Source organism: Malaclemys terrapin, chromosome 1 (genome assembly GCF_027887155.1).
Source record: "Malaclemys terrapin pileata isolate rMalTer1 chromosome 1, rMalTer1.hap1, whole genome shotgun sequence".
Lineage (NCBI taxonomy): Eukaryota > Metazoa > Chordata > Testudines > Emydidae > Malaclemys > Malaclemys terrapin.
The window spans coordinates 43,768,218-43,792,634 of NC_071505.1; the positions used below are offsets into that span (position 1 = coordinate 43,768,218).

Sequence of the window (24,417 nt, forward strand, 5' to 3'; positions counted from 1 at the left end):
AGTCTGATTTCTAGTGGACACATCAGAAAAACTACTGTCACATTTGGCAGATTTGTCAATCTCGACAGAGAGGCCACGGACGAAATGGTTGCAGAACCCCATCCTGGAGATGGTCTCTCCAAATAGGCATTGAGGCACATAAGTAAGACAGTTTTAGGGGGGATCTTCCACTGCTTACACCCATGCTTTACTACTTCTGAGGAGAAACAGTTCAGTCTCTGTTGCTGTCAACCCACTTTCAACTTGACTCGAACAGAACGTAATGCATTTGAGTCTCCGCACTGACTTCTCATTTGTTTACTAAATGCTGGCTCTGTTTGGCTCTGCCTCCGAGAACCCTTCATGTCAGAGATTGCCACCGTCACCGTGTGCTTTGCAGCTTGTGGTAATAGATCGGAGGAGTCGTGGTGAATGGTCGGCTGCTTGAACTGTCTGCTGTCACCACTACGCTAGGGTGTGAGGCTGTGGACAGCAGGGAAGGCAGAACAACAGGAATGAGGCTTCTAAAGATCTGCCTGTCACTTTTCTGGCTCTGGTTACACTAGCCCAGCTTTTGGAAGCACAAGTTTATTCAGGTAGCCTAAGCCCCATTAGCCTTATGTGCCAGGCCCCCTTGCAGGATTAGGAACATTTTGGACACTGCTATGGACACGTTTAATTTTAATCTATAAAAATATAGCAGAGGTTGAGCATGAGACAGTGGAAAACAAGACTGCTGGGTCCTAGATCCTTGAGAGTTTCTTCCTGACACCTTGATGAGAAAGAGGATTTGCCTAGGGGTGGCCCCAAACATAAAAGAGGAAATCTGGAAGCAAATATATTTGGTAGGTGGCAGGGTGTTTTGGCTTATCAGACAGATAAGTATAGAGTCCTCCCACATAAAACAGGCATAAATCTTTTCTGTCAGCCCTTGGAAAGCCCTTGCAAGAGCATGTAAAGGTCAGTATTTGTCCTATAATCCTGCCACTGTGCAAGGTAATGCACTACCTAACTCACATTGCTATGTACTGTACACATACACACATATGCCTAGAGGTTTTATTAGTGAATGATGCACAAAGATCCTTATTCAAATCCTGCTAAAGTAAACAGGCATGTTTCCTTTGATTTCAGTGGGCTATGGATCAGGCCCTAAAGTTCTAGCTTTTGCTGTTCAAACTGGTGGGGGTGTTTATATATTTAGGGATTTCATTAGGCAGGTGACCTGCCACTATGCAGCATAGGGAGGGAAGGTTCTGTGGGTTAAGACACTAGCCTAGGATTTGGGAGATTTGGCTTCAAACCCTTGCTCTGCCGCAGACTTCCTGTGTGACCTTGGGAAGTCTCTGTGCTTCAGTTTCCCCTCTGTAAAATGTTCCTACCTCATCTTGGTGTTGTGAGGGCAAATACATTAAACATTCTCAGGCATTCAAATACTATGGTAATGGCAGCCATGTTAGTACCTCACAAGATCTAGCTATGCTCCCTTTTAGAATAACAGAGTAAGAACAGAATGCTTGTCTTACTTTGAATTTCCTGACCTACATTGGTTTGTGACTCATATTTAGGGCCTGGGAGTTTTGTTCACAGAGAATTAAAAAAGATTCCCAATGTAAAAAGTTGTTAAAGAGCATCCCTAATGGTAATTTCTTTTGGGGGAGGAGTGGTTTAAATTTAGCAATCGTATAAAAACTGGGCATTTAATTTCCTGACATTTCAATTTCTTCTTGCAAATCAAATACATAAAACTTCTGGCAGTAACTGTAACTTCTGAGATCACTCTTCCATTACAGAACTTTCTTCTTAATATCACATCTATTTATGAGCTGCTGTGTTTTTAAATCAGAAACTAAAAAAGCAAAATATTGAAGAACTGAAATGTCTGAACAATAAAAGTTAAACTTTGGTGACTGAAAATGATAAGTACCATATGAAAAACTTCTTCAAACCGTTTGTGTGATCTATAATTACTAGCGCTCTCCCTATATTTAAAAAATAAGTAGATTGATCCTATAGCACAGGGGTTCTCAAAGATCAATGCACTGTGACCCCCTTCTGATGGTGAAAATTACTACACGACCCCAGGAGGGGGGACTGAAGCCTGAGCCTGCCTGACCCCCCCTGCCCTGGGCTGGGGGGGGGCAAAGCCTGAGCTCCACCACCATGGACGGGGGGGGGGGGGTGGGTGGGGAGGGGCCAAAGCCCAAGAGCTCAGCCCCAGGCAAGGGGCCTATAACCTGAGCCCCTCCACCCAGGGGTGAAGCCATCGGGCTTTGTCTTTGGCCCTGGGGGGTGAGGCTCAGGCTTCAGCTTCAGCCCTGGGCCCCAGCAAATGTAATGTCAGCCCTGGGGGGTCATGACCCACTTTGGGGTCCCGACCCCCAGTTTGAGAACCGCTGCTAAAACATATGCTAAAGATTTGAGTGAATGATGATGTAATAACAAATGTTGTCTATAGGAAGCATTATTCAATGCCAACAGGATACCTATAGAATTAAGAGTGGTTATAACTCATGTATTTTTAAAAAGCTGCAACTTCATATATTTTTGTATATAATAATTATGCCCTTTACCAGCTGCGAATTAGTAATATTGGATGAAATGGGTACCGAATGAAAAGGGCATCACGCAAAATAGCCATAGATTTTGCCTTTTTGACATTTGAATGATACCAAAGCATTGCAATTAGTATATTGAGCCAGTTGTCCACCCCACCACACATGCACACCCAACTCTGAGAAACACTGAGGTACTGAGCTTGGAATGGTTCTATGCCATACAGTACGTCTTCCAATCAGTCAGGAACCTGCCAATTTTCTAATAAATGTTCTTCCAACACTTATTAATAGTTTTCACACAGTGTTGAGGTGTACTGTCAGAGCTGAGGAGTGCAAGGAGTTGGGGTGTACTGGCAGAGCTGGAGGTGGAAGAGGGTTGGATGCAGGGAGTTGGGGTACACTGGCAGAGCTGTGGAGTGCAGGAGGTTGGGGTGCAGTTGGGTGCACTGGCAGTGCTGGGGGCCTTCCACACCTGAACCCCCAACCTCTTTCTTCTCCCCTACCATCCATCTGCATCTACCCCTCTCCTGATAACCCTCCTCCCCTGGCTGAAGCCCCAAACCTCTCTCACCTTATTTCCTCACTCTTCTACCCCACTATACCTCTCTTCCCCTCCCAGGAGGTGTTCACATGTCTATTTCCCACCCACCCCTAAATACTTTGATTACATTCCCCTCCCTAACCCCCCAAACTGCCACCCATGACTCACAAATCACAGCAACCTCCAACCATTCAGTCCAAAGCTCCTTTTGTTTTAGGAGGGGGCTTGTGATTAACTTCTCCTGAGTTCTGTTCATTGAAGGATGAGCTCACAGCCATCAATCTCTGCCAGGTGTGTGATTACTACCTCTCAGTTTAACAATACAAGGCAGCAGAAGGAAACCAGTTTCCTTGCGGTGGCTGTAACTCAGGAATCCCTCAGCAATATAACCCCAAACTTTGGGTCACTAATGCTACCCTACACCCCCATGAAGTGCACCAAATTTCAAAGTGATCTGATTATCCATTTGGATTGTAGAGAACTTACAAATGTCAAGTTTAAAGTATATTGTATGGGTGCATGGGCAGTGTAAAAATGTACATTTTATTATATTCTGTTCTCATTTTGGGTCCCCAAAAAATTTAGTGGGAAACTCACACTACCTGGGGTAAAATTAGACAGATTGAGATCATTTTGACTTGCACCACATCAATAGTTTGATTTCTAGCTCTGCCCCAAAAAAGCTTGCCCTAGAAGCTTTTTTTAAAATGGCTATTTTTTCAGGGTTTTTACCTTTGCAACCCTGAGCTCAAATGATTCCAAATTTGGGTCACTAGCTTTACCCAGTACCCTCCAGAGGCTAACCAAATTTCAAAGACATCTAACTAAAGCATGTCAATTTTAGAGGACTTTGAAAGGTCAGTCTTTGAACAGATATTATGGGGCAAGCTTAACTACAGTGGCACTACCACGCCACAGTAATATTAAACTTTAAGCTATGATCTGTTAGGGCTACATTTGTTCACACAAGTTCTTGTGGACTTTCCATAGACTACAGTGGCCTGATTCATATGCAAAAGCTTTTCAGAATTGGTTTCCTTGTTTTTAAGCTTCCTTGGACAGCCACTGTGTCTCTTCTATGTTTTGCAAAGTGCCAAGCATGTGGGCAGCACTTAAAACTAATAAGTAATATTATAATAATACTGAACATGTAACTATATATTATGTTATAGCCTGGTTGAAAGCCCATTGAAATCAATGGGAATTTTACCAGTGGCTTCAGTAGGCTTTAGATCAAACCCTTAATTATGTATGTTGATTTTTCTTACTATCACTGGAATCATTTATCAATCCTGTGGTTCCAAACTGAGACAGACTGCAGGCAACTACCCTGGTTTGACATTAATACTCTGCGTTTACTGATGAAAAACAGAAATGGGGCAGTTCAGGCCCTTGTCCTGCAAGATGCCAAGTGCCTCCTGGGTGGCACTGAGCCACCTCAAATCTACTGAAGCAAATAGGAGTTAAGGAGGCTTAGTCCCTCATTGGATCAGATCCTAGAGGACTTGCCCAAGGTCAACCAAGAGTATAGAAACCAGGGGTGAAATCCTGTACCTACTGCAGTCAGTGGAAAACTTCCAAGTTTTGCCATCAATTTCAATAGAGCCTGTATGTCACCCCAGGTCTTTGACTCCCAGTCCTCCTGATCATAAAGACCATCCTACCTCTTCAGGGGTTTGGAAGAGTCAGGATTTTGCTGTTTCTTTGAATGCTTAATATGTTTAACAATCAAAAGGGAGGCAAGGGGATCTGTGCCTTAGTCAGGACTTCAGGCTTTCTCCTAAGGGCATCTGCACAGCTCCTATTGCCAGGATCAGGATCTCAATCAGTAGTTACAAACATGGAACTAATTGACAAACTATTCTACTTGCAGTTAACATTTGTAAACCTTATGAAAGCTACACAGCAATATATAAACACTAAGTATTGCACACACTCAGCACTCGGGCTGAACGTTGTCATTTAGATGGTATTAGCTACCTTCACTTTGTTAACAAGAAATTATACTTCCATTTCTGTTAGCTGTGACCTTTGACTCTTTATATATTGAATGTTGTTTCCATCTGAAACATTTGCGCCACAGATGTTATTCATCAGAAGGGTCTAATGTATTTTATATTGTTCTTCATTTAGCTATATGCAGCATTCAAAGCATCCTGGGCTCTAGGACCCTGAGAGGGGGCAGATCTCAGGCTGCAGCTAAGTTAGAATGTCTACGCAGCAATTAAACAGCCCTTAGCCCGAGCCCCGCAAGCCTGAGTCAGCTGGTGCAGGCCAACCGCGTAGACGTACCCTATGTTTCTGTTAGTAGTGTATATAGTAGTATGATTTTATTTTCCATTTGTCTAATAAAGGAAGATATAGAAATAATTATGGTCTTATCCTGCAAAGACTTCAGCATGTGCCTAATTTTATGCAAATGAATATTCACATTTGTAAAAATATACAAGCTTAAATTTTTGTGGGATTGGGGCCAATATATTTTCACATTCAAAACTGCATTCCTTCTATTAACTGAAGAGAGAGCTTGTTCATATTGACCAGCAGCATATATCTTAATAATTATAAAAAAGACATTTAAACCATGCTATTTGGCTTGTCCATTGTGATGTTTAAATCTCTGTGCACTAGTTTATATAAAAGGGAGATATTTTGGTTAGGTAGTTTATTTAAAAATTTGGTTACTATTTTTGTGTATTCAAAACATGGAATTGGAAACATAAGACTACAGCTGGTAAAAATGCCAATAGGTTTTTTTATTTGCAAAAAAACCCCCAAAACTAACTGTTCTAGGTTTTTCTTCAAAAACTTGAAAAATTTAAAAAAAAAATCCATTTAAAAATGTATGGTTTTGATGGAAAATTGTCAATGAGCTCTGCAAATAATAATTATACAGGCAAACTATCTTCTCTGAGGAAACTGTTCCACTCAGAAAAAAATGTCTCAAACCTAAACTGCCTGTGTGACTCATATAAGTAAATATATAGAAATAAAACAGTCTGTATAGCAACAAAATCATAGTTTCGCTTGTGTGTTTTGTGTGCATAGAGAAAGGACAAGGAGATTTTGTGTGTTTTACTTTAGCGGGATGCAGGTATTTGTTTTTAAAAGGGAGAGAATATGTTAAGAACCAACCTTTTGTGTCCCCAGCTTCACAAGTCTTAAACGGTGTCTGTGAAACTGCTGAAAGGTACTCAGGAGACAGAGGCTGTAATCCACAGGATTCCTCCGGCTGAATTAGCGAACCACAGTCCTGAATTACAATGAAATTAATTAAAATCACAGTACCATATCCAAAGCATTTAACAATATGCATGGTGTAAAAAACTTTTGTCAAGGACAGCTAATGAGAGGAAAAAAATATTTGATTGATTCTGAAATCCATTTGTCCTCCATTCAACACACTTTCAAATGTGCTATGTGTATCAATGTACCAGTGATTTGTAACAAACTTTGCCAACCTACAATCAATGTGTAAAAGGTTGCATTGAGCAGTTCCCTGTGCATCATTTTTGTATAAAAATAAATATACTTTAAATTGTAATCTCCATTTAATTCTTACTTGCTGCCCACATTAATTTTATATGGAAAACCTGCACTCAAACAGAACATGTTTACTTGATTATATGTGCCAGTTTAGCTTTAAGAAACACATGTATCCCCACAATCTCATGTGCAAAGGAAAGACAAACAGAGAAAGAGAAAAGAGGAATCTCAAGAGGAAGAAATGACTGAGCTGCCAGAGGGGCTAGCTTGGAAAGCTTATTACCTGGGGTGGGATATGAACATAATGAAATATAATTTACCTCAAGAGTTTGGGTCACGCATACTATAGACAAAAGGAAGACCCTATAACGGTCCATATACCTTATTAACATGTATAATACTCTATGCCAAAGAATGCTTAGAATTAAAAAATATTCTTATAAATAGTATTGATTTTTTCTTTTTCATATTTATAGTAAATATGTGTGTGCACTGAGATCTACAATTAATACACATATTATATCTTTGTATCTAGAAATAAAGAGAAATTATTCAATCCACAGAGAATACCGAAGCACTAAATTACACTGATGGAAGGGTAAACACTGTAAACACATTTTGTTGAACGGCCTGGTTTCCTGCAATTTGATCATTTCTACTAAATGTTATGGACTTTAGAAACCTGTATAGTGGAATTTAATTAATGTTTGGCACTTTAGAGATCTGGCAGTAACAATCTGGCATAGCAATCATTTTAAAATTAAAAGCCTTAAAGTTTGTGGGTGAATGAGTTTCATTGGCTTCAAGGAAATGAGTCTGTCTGAAAATTGCTTTAGGGGTCTGATCCTGTGAGGCACCACCAACTTCCAATGGGACTATTCGGGTGCACAACGATTACTGGCATTATTAAGACTTAGCAGGCTTGATCCCTTATATTTTAAATAATGTATTGTACTGACATTGTTCTTGCATATATAATATACAACTATCTGTGCTATGGTATAACTGGTATAATTTGTATTGTGCTATTTCTGATATCAGATTACTATATTGTAATTTCCTTCATGTTTAAAAAGGTGGTTGAATCCCTGCTTTAAATGCTTAGCTCAGCTATAACTATGATACTGCAGCAAGTATCCATAATACATTCACATTTTTTGTATTATAACTGTGAAAAAGAAAAATATGACATGCTATAGAGATCAAAATAATGTTGTTTTTGTGACATGGAAAAATATGAAAATCTGACTGCAACATACATTAAGCCATTTATTTAAATACACTGGTTAAATTAAACATTATTCTATCGCAATTTCAGTACTCTGTAGGTTGATTTTTAATTTTTCATAGGATTATTACTTTTAACCAATTATAAACATACTATACAGTGGCAAACAGTTTAAATAGACAGAATAAACCATATAAAGAATGGACATTTATAAAAAGATTTTTCACATTGAAAAGAGAATAAAATGAAATGTTTAGAAGAAGATAGTGAATTTATAGTTCCCCTATTCATTGAACTATACTGATTTTTGTTTAATTCTTTTTTATTTTTCTTAAATGATACTAAAATAAATACATCTACTGACATGTATTTACTATTGCTTCTAAAATGCACAGCAATCAAACTATTTAGAACAATGTTTTTAATATAATATACTTTGCTTCCACCTTCAAATTAGAACCATGAATGAATGACAATCAATTAGGTTTTTAGACCGTTGGGGTGAAATCCTAGCTCCACTTAAGTCAATAGGATTTTTGCCACTGACTTGAATGGAGCCATGAAGTCACCCTTGAAATCATTAAATATTAGTGTACCTTAATTTTTGCTAAGATGACTCTAGGGATACACCCAAAACACAAAAGCAAAGTGCTCTCTCATGTAAGGCCTGATTCAATGCCCCTTCAAGTAAGTGGAAAGACTGTCATTGACTTCAAAGTGTTTTGGACCATTTTAATGCACAGGGAGACTCAGTATATTTGTGGTTTTTTGCACTACCACCGTATTCCCTGTTTAGGGTTTCACAGTTAAAGAAGGCTGATATAAGCAAATGAATGACACTGAGTTCTTCTAGTGTCAAACCGTGATGTCCTCTTGGAGTCTCAGGGTCTGGACACACTGTACAGATATTTGACAGAATTACTTAAGCTAACAGTAACATCAGAAAGCTTCGACCTTGCAGCACAACAATTTGCACAAGGCTTCACAAGGAAGGCCTAAATTCCTGACTAGCCTGCTCTTTGCTCTCAACACAGTGCCATAAGATAACTTAACAAGGATTTTCTTGTTCAGACTTGTGCAGTGTAGGCGTTTAAACAAAAAAAATATTCTTTGATTTTAATTGAATTCACTGGGTGATACCATGAAGAGCAAATTTTGTCTGGCAGGCTTATATTCACGGGGTCCATTTCATTTGTTAAAAAGCACGTGGTCTGAAATACAACACAGATTGTTTAATAGCAGAATTCTCAACTCAGAGCATCTGAGAGGTCGCAGTACCTGCAGTACTTGAGGGAGGCTTATTTTTGCTTTTACAGAGGTCAAATCTTTTATGATCAAAGACATGTTTAATATTGCTATATAAAAATGGAGCTGAGGCAGCCAGAGGTCAGGAACTAACATTTACTCTAGCTCCATGTATGGTACATTAAGGGCTTTATTAACAGTTTGTGGATTTGTCAAGTTCCCCACAGGTACTACAGTGCTATGACACCCCTCTTGCCGTGCCCGAAGATGAAACGTCTTGTGATCTTAAGTATGTTTACAAGCTATCACTCATTGCAAAGATGAGAGGCAGCCAAGCAAACTTAAATGATACTTTCCCCTTGGTGTCTGCTCCTGTGCATACTCATTTTTAAAGGGCAGACAAAAAAAGAGCCTTGAATGCCTGGACTGAAATCAAAAGAAAGCTCCACTGAAATACGTGTTTCAATACATAGCTAGAATTGATTCTTCATACGACTGGTTTGGCATTTTATTAGTAAACTTCACTTTTATCTTTACAGAAAATTTCTGAGGCAATAGCAAACAAAAAGATAGCAAAGCTTTCTCATGTATATCTAGGTAGCTTTCTGTTAACCCCAACCATGGAAAAGGTCTGTTGGGTGAAGAGGAAATCATCTCTCTCTAAAACAGTCTATAGTGAGATTATTGCTTCATAAGAAGCATCAATTACACCCTTTAAACAATCGCCCTAGATTTTCAGCATGTTACCATACAACTACATCAAGTTATTAATTTAGCGCTAATAACTCTGGATGTTTTGTTTCACCTAGAGCATGAAATAATAATAGGATACTATGTATCAGAGTGGTAGCCGTGTTAGTCTGTATCACCCTAGATTTTCAGCATGTTACCATACAACTACATCAAGTTATTAATTTAGCGCTAATAACTCTGGATGTTTTGTTTCACCTAGAGCATGAAATAATAATAGGATACTATGTATCAGAGTGGTAGCCGTGTTAGTCTGTATCACCCTAGATTTTCAGCATGTTACCATACAACTACATCAAGTTATTAATTTAGCGCTAATAACTCTGGATGTTTTGTTTCACCTAGAGCATGAAATAATAATAGGATACTATGTATCAGAGTGGTAGCCGTGTTAGTCTGTATCACCAAAAACAATGAGGAGTACTTGTGGCACCTTAGAGACTAACAAATGTATTTGGGCATAAGCTTTCGTGGGCTAAAACCCACTTCATGAGATGCAACCTGATCTGATGAAGTGGGTTTAGCCCACGAAAGCTTATGCCCAAATAAATTTGTTAGTCTCTAAGGTGCCACAGGTTACTATGTAGTTACCAGTGCCTACATTATAACTTTTAGCCCAGAGTAGTTAAAGCACTCTCCCTTTCTCCCACCCTGGCAGAGATGGGTGAATTGAAGCTGGGTCTTCTATTTCCCAGGTGAGAGTGCTAACCACTGGACTAAACCCAATAAAGTAGGCACTTTCTCCTCTTGGATTTTGAATGGGGCCTAATCTGGTAGGTGCACTCTCAGCACGCCTACTGGATCAGGACCCACACGCAAGTTAGGTGGACAAACCCCTATCTTTCTGTGGTGTGTGAATTGCTTTGAAGCTGAAGCAGGGAGGTAGGTGTTGGGACACTTAGAGGGAAGCAGCAGTATACACGCTCAGAGGCAGAAATGTAGGCACAACTTTTACTCTGAAAAACTTAGGTTCTCAGCGAGTTTAGGTGTTTACAGGGTTTGGTGGGAGTTTTGTGGACCGCAATGAAGTCAAAACTGGGATTTACACCTCAAACAAGAACTTATGCACCTACGTCTGGGGTTTAAGCACCAAAGTACTTTCTTGGCTCTCACTGTAAGTGCTCAGAACACTTATTCCCTGCCAGTCCTACTGAACAAATAAAGGAGCAGGATATCAGAGCTTATCATGAAATAATAAGAAATATATAACTAAGCTCATGGGCAACTGATTTTTAGCATTAAATACCATGGATAAGTACTCAGAAATGTAATCTCACCTCCTTCTACTATCACAAACCCAAGCTTGTCCAGAACAGTGGAAGAGATCAACCTTCTTTGTTCATCAAAATGGAGCAGAAGAGGCCTTGCACGACTCCCACTCGTTTCCTGAACTCCCAGATACACTATCTTGACCCTGGCTCATGTTTACTTAGAGTGTGCCAGGTTGCAGCCCCTACACCGTCTCCTCACCGACATTATGTTGCGTTTTTGGTTGCACTTTTCCCCTCACCTTCTCATTTATGCACTCCCTATCCGTGGCCCCACAAAGTCACGGGACCTCCTGGTCAACTTCCTCTTGGCCCTGGCTAAACAGGACATCTATAAAACCAGGGAGAGGAGGTTGGCCGATGGACGTTCCTGTGACTGTGGGGCCTGTTTCCGATCCTCTGTCCGTTCACGTATCCGGGCAGAGTTCCTCTGGGCGGCGTCCACTGGCTCCCTTGACACCTTTGAAGAGCAGTGGGCGCTATCCGGGGTTCTCTGCTCGGTGTCCCTCTCAGGTTCCCTTCTTTTGACCCTTTGACCGCATTCCTGTCCCTGTTTTTTCATTAGTTGTCCCCCGTAATCATTTGGGTTTTAGGCCCTGTGGGTCCTCCCCTTAGGCTGGGGGGCGAACCTTTAGCAGCTTCGCCCACCCTCTTCCCGGAACCCAATATGTACAGTAACTCTGAACAAAACGTTATGGTGGGTCTTTCAAAAGTTTACAACTGAACATTGATTTAACACAGCTTTGAAACTTTACTATGACAAAGAAAAATGCTGTTTTTAACTATCTTAATTTAAATGAAACAAGCACAGAAACAGTAAAAAAAACAAAAAAGTTAGCTCTGTCTCCTTACAAACTGTGCAATCATGAGCAGGCTGCAGCTGATCAGATCTCCTTTAAGTGGCCTGTGGCATACCTGCCCTCCCTTTACAACGTTGCCAGTACTGCCCTACTTCATTTAACTCTGTTTACATTTTAGAAATGACAGAATCAAACTTCTTGTGAAGCAGGCTATTTTGAATGCTCTCTAAGTCTTTTTAGTCTCACTGGGGCTACTTGATCTGGTTCTATTTAAGCTAAGGCATATTTCTCATTAAGTCCTTTCATCTCCCCCTTTTAGCCAAACTAGCTCTATTTTTTTATACATAGCTAAAGCTTGATGAAAAATGATTAAAAATGGAACTCTGAAAGGAATGCTAATAAAATTAGTCAAAGAATGAGCTCATAAAAAGTGAAATTATAGTTCTTTGGGAGGAAATAAATTGTGAGCAGATTGCTCTATCAACTTTATTAATATTGCAGTAACAAATGAGGGAACAGTCAGCATGCTGACTTCTATTAAACTTGCTCTCTATATCTGGCTGAATTAATCAGTGATAGATGAACCACCAAAGATTCAGATGTTCAGTTTGATTCAGCTCAACACCCAAAAATGTAATTGCTTAAATGAAAACCTATTAGGCTTGCAAAAATGGAAATCTCATGCAAGTGGCTGCCTCTTGAGAAATTTCAAGTACTTGAAATCAATGGGAGTTAGGCACCTAAATATTTCTATGGATCTGGGCCTTAGTTTCCCTGTGCCTCAGTTCCCCATCTGTAATATTGGAATAATATGCCAGGAGTGTTGTGAAGACAATTACATTAAATACATTGTGAGGAAAACAGCTTCTGCAGTAATAGGGGGCCAAAAAAATACCATAACTAGAAAAGGAGGGAAGCTAGTAAGCTAGGATCTGGAGGTTGCTCCTTACAGCATGCAGCCTGAAGTTGGGAGGTGGAGGAGGATATGAAATGCTGGGAGTTTGACAATATTGGCAGGGAAAGGCAGAACATAAGAAACAAGAGCTGAAATGTGAGTAAGGTGGAGCTGTGCCGTCTCATATTGTTTTAAATTAAATGATATGATTGACAATTAGGGAGATAAGGTGGGTGAGGTAATGTCTTTTATTGGGCTAACTTCTGTTGGTGAGAGAGACCCGCTCTTAAGCTTCACAGAGCTCTTCTTCAGATCTGGGAAAGGTATTCAGCCCATCACAGCTAAATACAAGGTCAAACAGATAGTTTATCATCACAGGTACTAATTACTTATGCTAAACTATCTGTTTGACCTTGTATTTATCTGTGACACTCTGAGTATGTTTCCCAGACCCGAGGAAGAGCTCTGTGTAAGCTCAAAAGCTTGTCTCTCTCACCAACAGAAGTCAGTCCAATACAAGATATTACCTCACCCACCTTGTCTCGCTAATATCCTGGTACTACAACAACACTGCATACAACGATTGACAATTCAGATTGGATTTTAATTTTTGTCTAGGAATATAATGTAAATTTTTTTCATGCCATTTTCTTTTCACTTGGAATATCTACAAAATAACACCTCCATTGCTCTAAACACTAAAGGAAGAATGTCCGATCTAGCCTGGGGTGTCTTTTGATGGAATTTAGGCACCTAACCTACTTTGACACTTTTGAAAATCCCCCTAAGATACCTATCTGCAACTTAAGGCATTTAAATACTTTTGAAAATCTGGCCCTAAACACCCGTTGACTGAACTGTGGTCACAAATGCATCTCATCCTGAGACTACAGCAGATGTAAAATGGCTTCCTCTATAATGAGAATGATAAGCTCAGGAAACAAACAAGAAATTATTTTGCTGAGTGTGAACTGCTTATCAACAGAAACATTTCAAGTTTCATACAACAATTCCAATGACTTTTCATGTCATGTATTAACAATATTAATTAATTAATATTAATATTAATTATTTATTTTAGTTAGAATGAGGGGACGTGGGTGATGGTTCCAAACCATCACCCTCTTGATAAGCCCAGTAGTCAATGCAGGGCCTCTGGGAACCATCCTTGTTTTTAACAAAGAAGATCAGGGCCCCTGCTGGAGAGTTGGATGTCTGGATAAAGCTCTTCTGCAGATTCTCCTGCAGATAGACGTTAAGAGACTGGTGCGCTAGTTTGGAAAGTGTGTACATGCGATTGAATGGAATTTCAGCCCTGGATGAAGCTTGATAAGGTGTAGCTGTGGGGTGGGGATAGGGTGCCTGCATTTCTGTTGTTAAATACATCTGCAAGGTCATAGTACTTGTGAGGTATTTCAATGGTGGCAGGCAGGATGGTTGCGGGCATGCCCAACTCCCATGGGTCTATTCCCTCGCTGCAGAGATTCCCCAAACAACAACATGAACAGCAGAGAATACCAGTTCGCTTTGGTCTCTGGAAGACAGAATCATTGGCAGTAGTGGGAGCAAAAGCATACTGTCTCTTATCACCAACGTATACAGGAACCATGGGCAGAGAACAAGAGTATTCTCAGGATGACCAGAGAGTGGGGGACCTGAGTCAACCTGAACTAAAGAGTCTCCCAGTGCATCTAGAGCAACATTTTTCAAACAGGGGTCCACAAGGGAACTCGAAGGGATCCACGGATCCTGCTGATCAACTCCTCCCCCTCTGCCTCCTGCATGCCGGGGAACAGCTTGAAGCAGGGATGGAGCGCACTCGGGGGAGGGGGCGGAATCATGACTGGGGCCACTGGCCCTGCTGATCAACTCCTCCCACTCCCTCCCAGCACTTCCTGCACATCAGAGAACAGCTGTTCCCCGGCATGCAGGAGGCACTTGGAGGCAGGGGGGGGGGAGGTAGTACGGAAGCGCTCGGAGGAGGGTGCGGAAAGAGGTGGGGAAGAGGAGGGGAAGGGGCCTGGGGCTGAGCAGGGGGTTTGGGGGGTCCATGGCAAAATTTTAAATCAAAATGGAGTCCCTTGGGTTACTAAAGTTTGAGAACCGCTGTTCTAGGGGGTAATAACCCCTAAAGTGGTGGTATGGTGGGTGACCAGCCCCAAGGGTAGGAGCAACACATCAGTGGATCTGGGGAATTTTTATACATGGCAGGGATCCCGTGGGCCTTAGCCACATCTTGGTCCATAACATTACCTAAGGTTCCTTAGCTGATTAGAGACTCCAAGTAGACCACTGGGCTCATCAGGAGTAGAAGTTGCAATGGCAGTTGGAGATACATCAACAGTGGGTTTGCAGTTGCTGTTGTCCTGACAGGTGCATGGAGGTCAAGAGTCTCTGAAGGGAATGAGATTGGTGCAGCCTAGACCTCCTTACTGAGGCTTAGGCTTGATGTTTCCTGACCCCGAAACTGATCTGACCTTTGCAGTCCATCTCAAGGTGAAGTGTCACCTGCCACCATGATACAGACACAGGCCTGAAGTTCGGCATTGTTTTTTCTCAGCCTCAGAAAGATGTGGTCAGGCCTGGTCAACATACGTGGGTTTTGGGTCCTGGAGTGGGGTGTGTGGTTGAGAGGTAGGGGGCGGGGGCACTGTCAGGGCTCAAGTGCCTGGGTTACGTTCATGATGCCATTCAGCAAGGTGATCACCAATTCTGATACACAGGTCGATCTGGTTGTTGAGACAGGACGGCAGCTCAGGTTCAGTGAGGGTCACTAATGATAACTGACATGTCCTGAATGAATTGCTTCAACTGGCCCAGGATGGGGCTGGACTGTTCCAAGAGTGTGGGCCAAGGCCTCCCATGAACAGACTAATGATGAACATTGCTCTGCTTTGCGGGGAACAATTGAGGGTGTAGCAAGAAGAACTGGCATTGGTTTAAGAAACCTCAGACTGATCACGATCACCATTAAATTTACCTGGCTATGAGACCTTTGGTTTCTGGGGGGCAAGAGCCAGGGGTTCCAGTGAAGCCACCTGGGCTTGTATGGCCATATTCTGTGCCTGCAGGGTGGACATCTGTGCCTGCAAGTTCTGTATGACCCTCACCAGATCCACCAGCGAAAAATTGTCCTGACTGGGGTCCATTGCAGTGAGGTGGGCCCCTAATCTTTGTATTGAGCTGCTCAAACTATAGCTGACCGGGCATGGGAGTCAGGCGTAGGGTGGAAATGAGACTTTGGTCTACTGGTTAGAGCTGGGTCCAGATGGTGACAGAGTCCAGGAAACGAGCTGAGGGTCAGTACCGGAGGGACAGAAGCTGAATGCCAGAGCTGGAGAATCAAACAGAGATGTAAGCCAGAGGCAGCGCTGGGGCTCAAAGCCAGAAATCTAACACCCAGAAGGGAACAGGGATTGCAGCAGAGCAGTAGCAGGGACTGGAAGCAGGAACTGGAAAAAGGGAGAGCACAACTGCAGACACCATATGCGTTGAGAAGCCTCTGATCTGCTGTGGGGGCCAGGCTTATAAGCCGGGCTGCTAAATCAGCAGCCAATCAGGGGCTATGGCCACTCTGTCAGTTCCAAGGCAGTATAGCTGGGCTCACAGGTTGTCAAGCTGTGAAGTTAGTCAGGGAGCAGGCCAGCAGCTCATCCGAAGTAGTCCGGTCCCTGACCCTCAATCACTGAGTTCTTAGACCTCTGTCATTCTCAGTAATATGTCATTTTGACAGTGTAACTGTCTTTTGTTCATAGGTACATACTGTATGAATTAGGTTCATTCATGACACCATATTTATGAAGAGTAGAACAAGTAAAAATAATTCAGGTAAGGATTAGTGAGGCATCACTCTTACACTAGTAGAACTTTAAGAGTCTGAAAAGCTCAGATGTCATCTCACTAGTGACTAAAACAAAGAAATTTGACTTTGGAGCATGTGAATAATCAACCTCACTTTGTTAAAAATCAACCTGTAAACATGTGTTTTGCAAAACATTTCAAGCTGTTCATGTTTCTTGTAAAAAAAAAAAAAAGTAATTAGCTACAGGTTTTTTTCTTCAGATAAAAAGTGAACATTTTCATGGGCTTTTCTATGACATTTTCTAAGCAACCATGCATTTCTAATTCAATAAGTCTTAATTTTTCTATGTAAAAACAGTCACCATGGGCTAGATTCACAAAGGGACTTAGGCCCCATATCATATAGCTCCCCCATAGATGCCCAGCTGCCGAGTGGAGTTCTCAGCCCCAAGTTAGGCCCCCAGGCTCCCAATATAATATATGGGGAGAGTTAGTTCCCTGGGAAAGGGATTCTCAGAAGCCAGCAAGTCATGCAGTAAGCCACCTTAACTAGCCAATAGCAAATGCAGATGAAAGGGGCAGAACTTAGGCCCAGATATCTTATAAAAAAGGTCTCCAGCCTTGATTTGAAGATTTCAAGAGATGGAGAAACCATCATCTCCCTTGGTAGTTTGTTCCAACAGTTAATCACCCACACAGTTAACAATTTGTGCCTTATTTCCAATTTGAATGTGTCTGGTTTTAACTTCCAGCCATTTATTGGTTACATCCCCTGCCATATAATCATTGCAAATTGCCATTTTAAAAATAAGCAAAAACTATTTGATCTATGACATGAAAAATGTCTGTTTTTGCAAAATGGAGTACTAGATATGACCAATACATTTAAAAACAAATATTGGAAAACTGTATTTGTAACAAAATATTATTTTTTATAGTCATAGAAGAAAAATAATTTTTGTTCAGTTTCTTAGAGGATATAAAAATTACACAGAATGAAAATAAAATCAAGCCAAATGAGGTGTCTTTTGAATCATCTAGAAAAAGCATGTGTTCTCTTTACACTTGCTAATGCTAAATCAAGTTATTTTAAAATACTTAAGCATAGCTCAAAAAAACCGGGATGCCCTGTATTTTTTTGGATTTGAAAAGAGAAATTTTAAAATGAGTAAAAGCAACAAACCTCTCACTTTCTAAAACAGCATTGGATCAGCCATTGGGAAGGATACATAATGTCTGTGTGGAATTTGGAATTCTACACTCTTGCACTGGTGTAAATCTGGTTCAACAGTTATTCTGGGTTTACACTGATGTAAAATACAGCAGGATTTGTCCCTTTATTTTGAGAAGGATTAAAAAGGTTCTATAAAACATGTGAGGGTATGGAGGCAAACTATCAGACTTCCTGGTTGTTGTTTTGTTTTGTTTGTTTTCAATATGTGTAGTGCTCATGAGGCATACTGGGACTGGCAGCAAGGCAATATGAGCTGAAGTCAACAAAAGTGGGAGCTGCTGAGCATCATGCAGAAGACTTAAAAAAAAAAAAAAAACAAGATTCACAGGTCTGCAGTGCGTATTAACAACTGTTGGTGTTCAGTGAACTTCTGCACAAATACTTTTATGTGGAAACTTGGGTTATGCTCCAGGACATGTAAGGACCTGGAGGATACCTGGAGGATTTCATTTGAATCACATAAGGTCTGGAGAATATCAAGGAGGCAGCTAACAGCCCCGGGAACATCAACAGGATCAGACTGTTCTGAGGCTGTTCTTCCACCCAATGCCACAAGTGCAATTTGTTCCTGCCTTTCATGCAAAGACAGCAGCTACATATGTGTTGAGAGATCATATCTGAAAAGCATATTACTCTGTTAGGCAACAGGAGGCATTTCCCTTTGCTTGTATTTAAGGTCTGCACATAAGCACAAGTTTCAACAGACCCTAAACAGGACCGACTCTGTATGGCCATGTATTTTGACGTTGCTTCTCACTCATGCAGAAACTATATAAGGCTAGATTCTTTATCAGTGACACTGGTGAACGCCAGACTCATTCAAGTGAACTTTGTTAGGTTGTATGTCCCTCACTCGCAGTGTGGAAAATTAGTATGCAAAATGAATGAACTATAAGTCAAACCTTGGTGAAAAGGACCCAGGATTGCTCTGAAATAAAAATAGCCAACTCTAGTTTAAAGGATAGTCTTTATTTTCAGGAGTGTGGAATTGTTTTATTCTCTTTCATCGAAAATATCACTCCCGGTGTGGAGGGCCAGTCTGAGGCATTCCGCTTCCCTTAAATACTGCAATGGGGACACAGATATGGGAGCAGAGGGTAGGACTGAGCCAACATAGGGGCTGTGGATTCTATACAATGCATATTAATTGGCAATAACTCTCGGCATAAGTGGGGTGAGAGGAAAATCAGGTAAGGTACTTGTGCATGTACATGTGAGGAGAAGCCTTTAAAAGATATGTGGCAACAGCGCATGTATTGGGGGAACAATGATAAGCCCTCACCCCTTATATATCCCAGCAGTGTACCGGTCTGGAGGTACACAACTCATATTGAGTTTGATAGCAGCCCAGCAGCTCACTAGCCATCCAGCATTCTGAAAGCTGTAAATGTATTTGACTACATTTTAATCTGTCCAACTAAAAAGGAACAAGTGAATGATTTGTCCCACAAGATCCATGCATCAGCTGGAGACCACAGCCATACGCCAGAGACTGTGTGCTTCTAAACTGTCCCATTTTGACTCTCTCTTCCCTATCCTGCTCCCTGACAGTCTGGCTCCACTGGCGCCTGACTGCCAGGGGCTTCCCCAGCTGCTATTTTTCCACTGAAGGTTCCTGCGAAGGGAATAAACTATGGAGGGTCTCCATAGAAAAGTGAATACAGTGAGAGGCAGCTTTTCAGCAGATATTATTAATCACATTTATTACAGTATTGCCTAAGGACCAACCAAGAATGGGACCCCATTGTACAAGGCAGTGTACAAAGAAAGAGTAGATTATCAAATTTGCAAGTGAGCAGGGAGACAATCAATGATCTTCCATTGTATTACTGATTTTGTTAAATCAGCTAAAGACTCTCTGTGTCTCATGGGTAAAGGCATCATTGCACTTTAGAAACCATTCAACATAGTATATCTGTGAGGCTTTTCCAACTGTAACCCTTCTGCCAAGTAGAGTTGGAAGCAACAAGGGCCAGGTTCAATATCATGGGGTTCCTCTTAACAATGCAAAAGAGAACTGGCTCAAGCCCCCTCCCCCACCCCATAATATGGGAAAACTAACCACCACCTTTGGCCCCTCTCTGAGGCAATACTTCCTCATTCGCAAGCACCGAGTCTGTGCATAACAAAATAAAACGTCCATTAAAAGGGAAAGGGAACCCAGCATTAATTTGGGAAAACACCACAACTCAAAAGCATGTGACCATAAGCAAACACCACCACACAGTATGTTGGGCAGTGTCCTTTGCCTCACTTCCCACCTTGCAATGTGAAATTCCAATGAACCAATGTCCCTTCAACGCATCACTCCCCTTTCCCTCTGCTGCATCCCACTCACAGTAGGCTGTCCTTGGTCATCGAAGACCCAGAGTTCAGAGGTGCGTTCACCTCACACTCCTGAAAGGGGGCAGGGAAAGGGGAAATTGAGCAATGCTTTTGCTGTTGCAGAGGTGGTGGCAGCTAGCTCACTGTTGCTGCTCACTGCTGCCTCTGCCACTGTATTCTTCCACCACTCACCACTGCTGCCGCTGTTATCTCTGTTGCTGCTCAGCTCTGCCACTGTTCTCACTGCTGCTGCTTGCCGCACACTGCCACTTCTGCGATGGCATGTTCTGAGGTTCCACCACTTAGCCCAGCTCATAGTGATTTCACTGCATAGTGGGGAACCTCTCGGCTGCTGCCTCTTCATTATCTTTCACTGCAACACTGTCACCACACCAGGTCGAAGTCTCGCCATGCTCATCAGTGATTTCAGTCTACACCACCAGGTAGAACACCTGTCCACACCCCCTCTGACCCCAGTGAGGTTCAGTTTAGGGTGACGCCGATGAAGTGGGTTCTAGCCCATGAAAGCATATGCCCAAATACATTTGTTAATCTCTAAAGTGCCACAAAGACTCCTTGTTGTTTTTTCTCCCAATCAGGGCATGCTAAGTACGGTTCTGCTGCCCTCTACTCATACAAGAAGAACAATATTTTATTACCTCTGCATTCAGTGCTAAACTGAATTGTAACCCAAACCCAGCCAAAATGGATAACTTTGACAAAGTAGCTGTGTCTGCTGGACACCTAGACAAAATAGGCGTGTCTATTCAGGAGCAGACTGTATTTGAATTGAAGGAAAAGACTACATCACTAGATATCAGGGGAGAGCTCATTAAGCCCCTGCTTACACAACTGAAGGCCGGATCCTGTTCCTATCATAAGAACAGCCATACTGGGTCAGACTAATAGTCCATCTAGCCCAGTATCCTGTCTTCTGACAGTGGCCAATGCCAGGGGCTTCAGAGGCAATGGACAGAACAAGTAATCGTCAAGTGATCCATCCCCTGTCGCCGATGTCAGTGGGAATTTTTCTACTCACCTCAATGAGGGCAGGATTGAAGCCAAATTCCTTGTAAATTATATAGTTTTTTCAATGGAGTATTTACATCAATCTTTCAAAATGCTTTGTCAAATGCTATTCAAATCCTTGTTACTGACACACAGGGTTAGAATCCTGCTGCACAGTATGGGAATTTGAAGGATAAAACAAGAGACAAGTAATGACGGACTAGAATGAGAAACAAGGGCAAAACTCTACACAATTGCACAGTGTATGTATGCAGCATATATTCCAGGGGAAATTCACCTCAGTATGCAGGGCTTGTGTAGGGTCTCCCACACCACTTTTAACCATAAACTAAACTTAAGTTGATAACATGATCCTTAAATTCATAGATTCCAAGACCAGAAGAGCCCATTATGGTCATCTAGTCTGACTTCTATATAGCACAGGCCATGGAACTTCCCCCAAAATAATTCCTAGCGCACATCTCTTAGACAAACATCCAATGTTGATTTAAAAATCATCAGTGATGGAGAATCCATCATGACCCTGGATAATTGTTTCAATGATTAATTATTCTCACCGTTAAAATTTTACACTTTATTTTCAGTCTGAATTCATCTAGCTTCAGCTTCCAGCCATTGGATTACATTTATTGGATTACAATAAATGGCACATAAGCACTTGTATAAACCCTCAGCCTTTGGGTGGGGAAGAGGAAGACTTTCACCCTGGCTGTGGGTGTGTATATAAACTATACCGCTTTGAGAAGGGAACACTTTCCCCCCCGTCTCTGCTTATCCAGTGAAACCACCATTAAAGATAAGCTACTTTGAAAGGAAATTTGACAATGATCATATCCTAAAATTAAAGGCTCTGGTGAATCCAAACAAAGTCTGCATCATAATAGAAAATGAATACATTGATGTTTATAGATGGTGCCTGGTCAACATGCATACTTCCTTTTTAGCATACAGCAGCCTTTGTAGGATAACATGAAAAGATTGAAGTGATGCATTTTTTGCCTTTGAAAAACATTACATATTTTGTATAAGAGAACTGCAGCCTTTCAATCAGAATATTTCCCCCTGATGTCTTATAACTACATCCTGAACTAAATTTAACATATTCCCAGACCAACTATCATTTAACACAAACAGCTGGGAGACAGGAATAAAACAGACAAATCTGTTTTCCTAGAGCACCTAGGAATCTAACCTTTTAGTAATTTATTTTTTAAAACTATAATGGTGTCTAAATTGGCTCTATTAGATTTTCAGCACACTTGCTGTTTTAATCACAGAAGCTGAGTTCATAGATTTTTATTAATCATCATCTCTTTCAAAAGATACTGATTAAAGGTTTGCCTTATGGCGCATAGCAGACTGAAAATATAGTTTCCTTACAGCTTGATGGCTTACTGAACAGCAGACTGTATGCAGGTAGATTTCACACATGGACAGAAACAGATTGCATGCAGTTAGTGCCAAATGACCAGACTGAAGTTAGAATTCACTCCTGCGCTCCACAGCAGACAGCTCACAGCAATCTAACTCCTTCTTAGGCATTTTATTCACTCAGAGTAATCAAGCAGCTGATAGCTGAACTAGCCCAGCACCACAAAGGCAACTAATTATTTTTGAAAACTGAATAACGTGCTCAGTGGCAGCACTTAGTCTACTGCACAAGACCCTGATCAATGAGAATGAACTGCGACTTCACTTTACTCAATACTGAGATCAGAAGAACAAACCCTTGGGCAAGCTAAGTACTGAGGGAAAAGGACACTTTAAAAAACACTCTTACTTAATAAAATGCTACCTCTACAGTACCAGAATAACCACCAAATGAGGGCCTGATTCTGCAAGGTCATGAGCAACTAGGAATCTCAGCACCTCACAGGAGTAGTCCCTCATATGGCTAAGCATCCCCCTTCTCCAAGAAGTTGCATCATTTTCCTAGAGTAGTGATTTTCCAACCAGTGGTACGTATACCCCGAGGGTATGCCGAGGTCTTCCAGGGGGTACATCAGCTAGATATTTGCCTAATTTTACAGCAGGCTAAATAAAAAGTACTAGCGAAGTCCGTGCAAACTAAAATTTCATACAGACAATGACTTGTTTATACTGCTCTATAGACTACACTGAAATGCAGTACAACATTTATATTCCAATAAATTTATTTTATAATAATGTGCTGTGCCACTTCTGTATTTTTATGTCTGATTTTGTAAGCAAGTAGTTTTTAAGTGAGGTAAAACTTGGGGGTACGCAAGACAAATCAGACTCCTGAAAGGGGTACAGTAGTCTGGAAAGATTGAGAGCCACTGTCCTAGAGTACTTCACAATGTGCTGATTCACATATCTCAATTATGGGCCACAACTGGCTCTTCATTGCTCTGGCAATGAAATCTGCATCCACTCAGGCTCCTTTATACTATCAGAGCTGTGTAAAAGGGGCCTTCAGTGTAAATAAGAAGCAGGCCCATTGTAAAGTGCTTCTTGCAAAACAAAACAAAAACAGTTGTGGCTTTATTCTGCCATAACTGATGCTCTGGACAATGGACTGAAGTTGTTTCATTGGCAGGAAACCCAGGTGAATCAAAGCTAAATAGAAGGTTATTCATCAGTTGTCATCATTATTTGTTGTGTGCTGGCAGTTGGCTTGGCACAGTCATATAGTCAGATCCTGAAAGGTGCGGAATCCCTTCCAAAAAGGTACTGAATGTCCTGTACTTTCATTGACCTCGGGGTGAAGCGTGTGGGCACACACAACTGCCCAGAATTGAGCCGAGGTAAGATTAGTATGCACCTCAGCAAAACAAACACAGGAAGTTCCAAAAGGAATTTTGTAATCCCTGCCAATATTCATTTTTAAAGTGATCTTAATATTAAACTTGCAATTGCATGCTAAATGCCAGACGAACATTTATCTTGAACGTTTTTTAAAGGGAGTGTCATTAATTGATTGAATGGAATTCTGGAAGATGCGCAACAGATAATGTGGATGAGGAGATCTTTGAATGCATATTTTGGACTGTATGATACAGCACCGTGGTTTCTTGAATGTTGCAGTACTTGTGCATTTAAAGAGCCTGATCCTGGGAGGTGCTGAGTATCTAATGCGAGTTGCTGAGTCCCCTCAACTCCCACTGATTGCACCTCACAAGAGGCACTCAGCACTTTGCAAGATCCATCCCACAAACGCTATTGGCATGAAGTCTTGTAACAAGGGCAGCTCTTCAGCTGTACCTGAGATTTCAGCATGGCATTCAAGTTAAGGTGTAGTCTCACCCAAAGCAGAT

At 41.4% G+C, this 24,417-nt stretch overlaps 1 protein-coding gene across 4 annotated transcripts in view; it reads right to left on the minus strand.

Moving 5' to 3' along the window:
- CPED1 (cadherin like and PC-esterase domain containing 1) overlaps positions 1 to 24,417 on the minus strand; it is a 197,735-nt gene that overhangs the window by 29,995 nt on the left and 143,323 nt on the right. For all 4 annotated transcript variants that reach the window (XM_054023380.1, XM_054023391.1, XM_054023399.1 and 1 more), the window contains exon 18: positions 6,214 to 6,331. In XM_054023380.1, the coding sequence (XP_053879355.1) occupies positions 6,214 to 6,331 (118 nt within the window). The remainder of the gene's footprint in view (positions 1 to 6,213; positions 6,332 to 24,417) is intronic.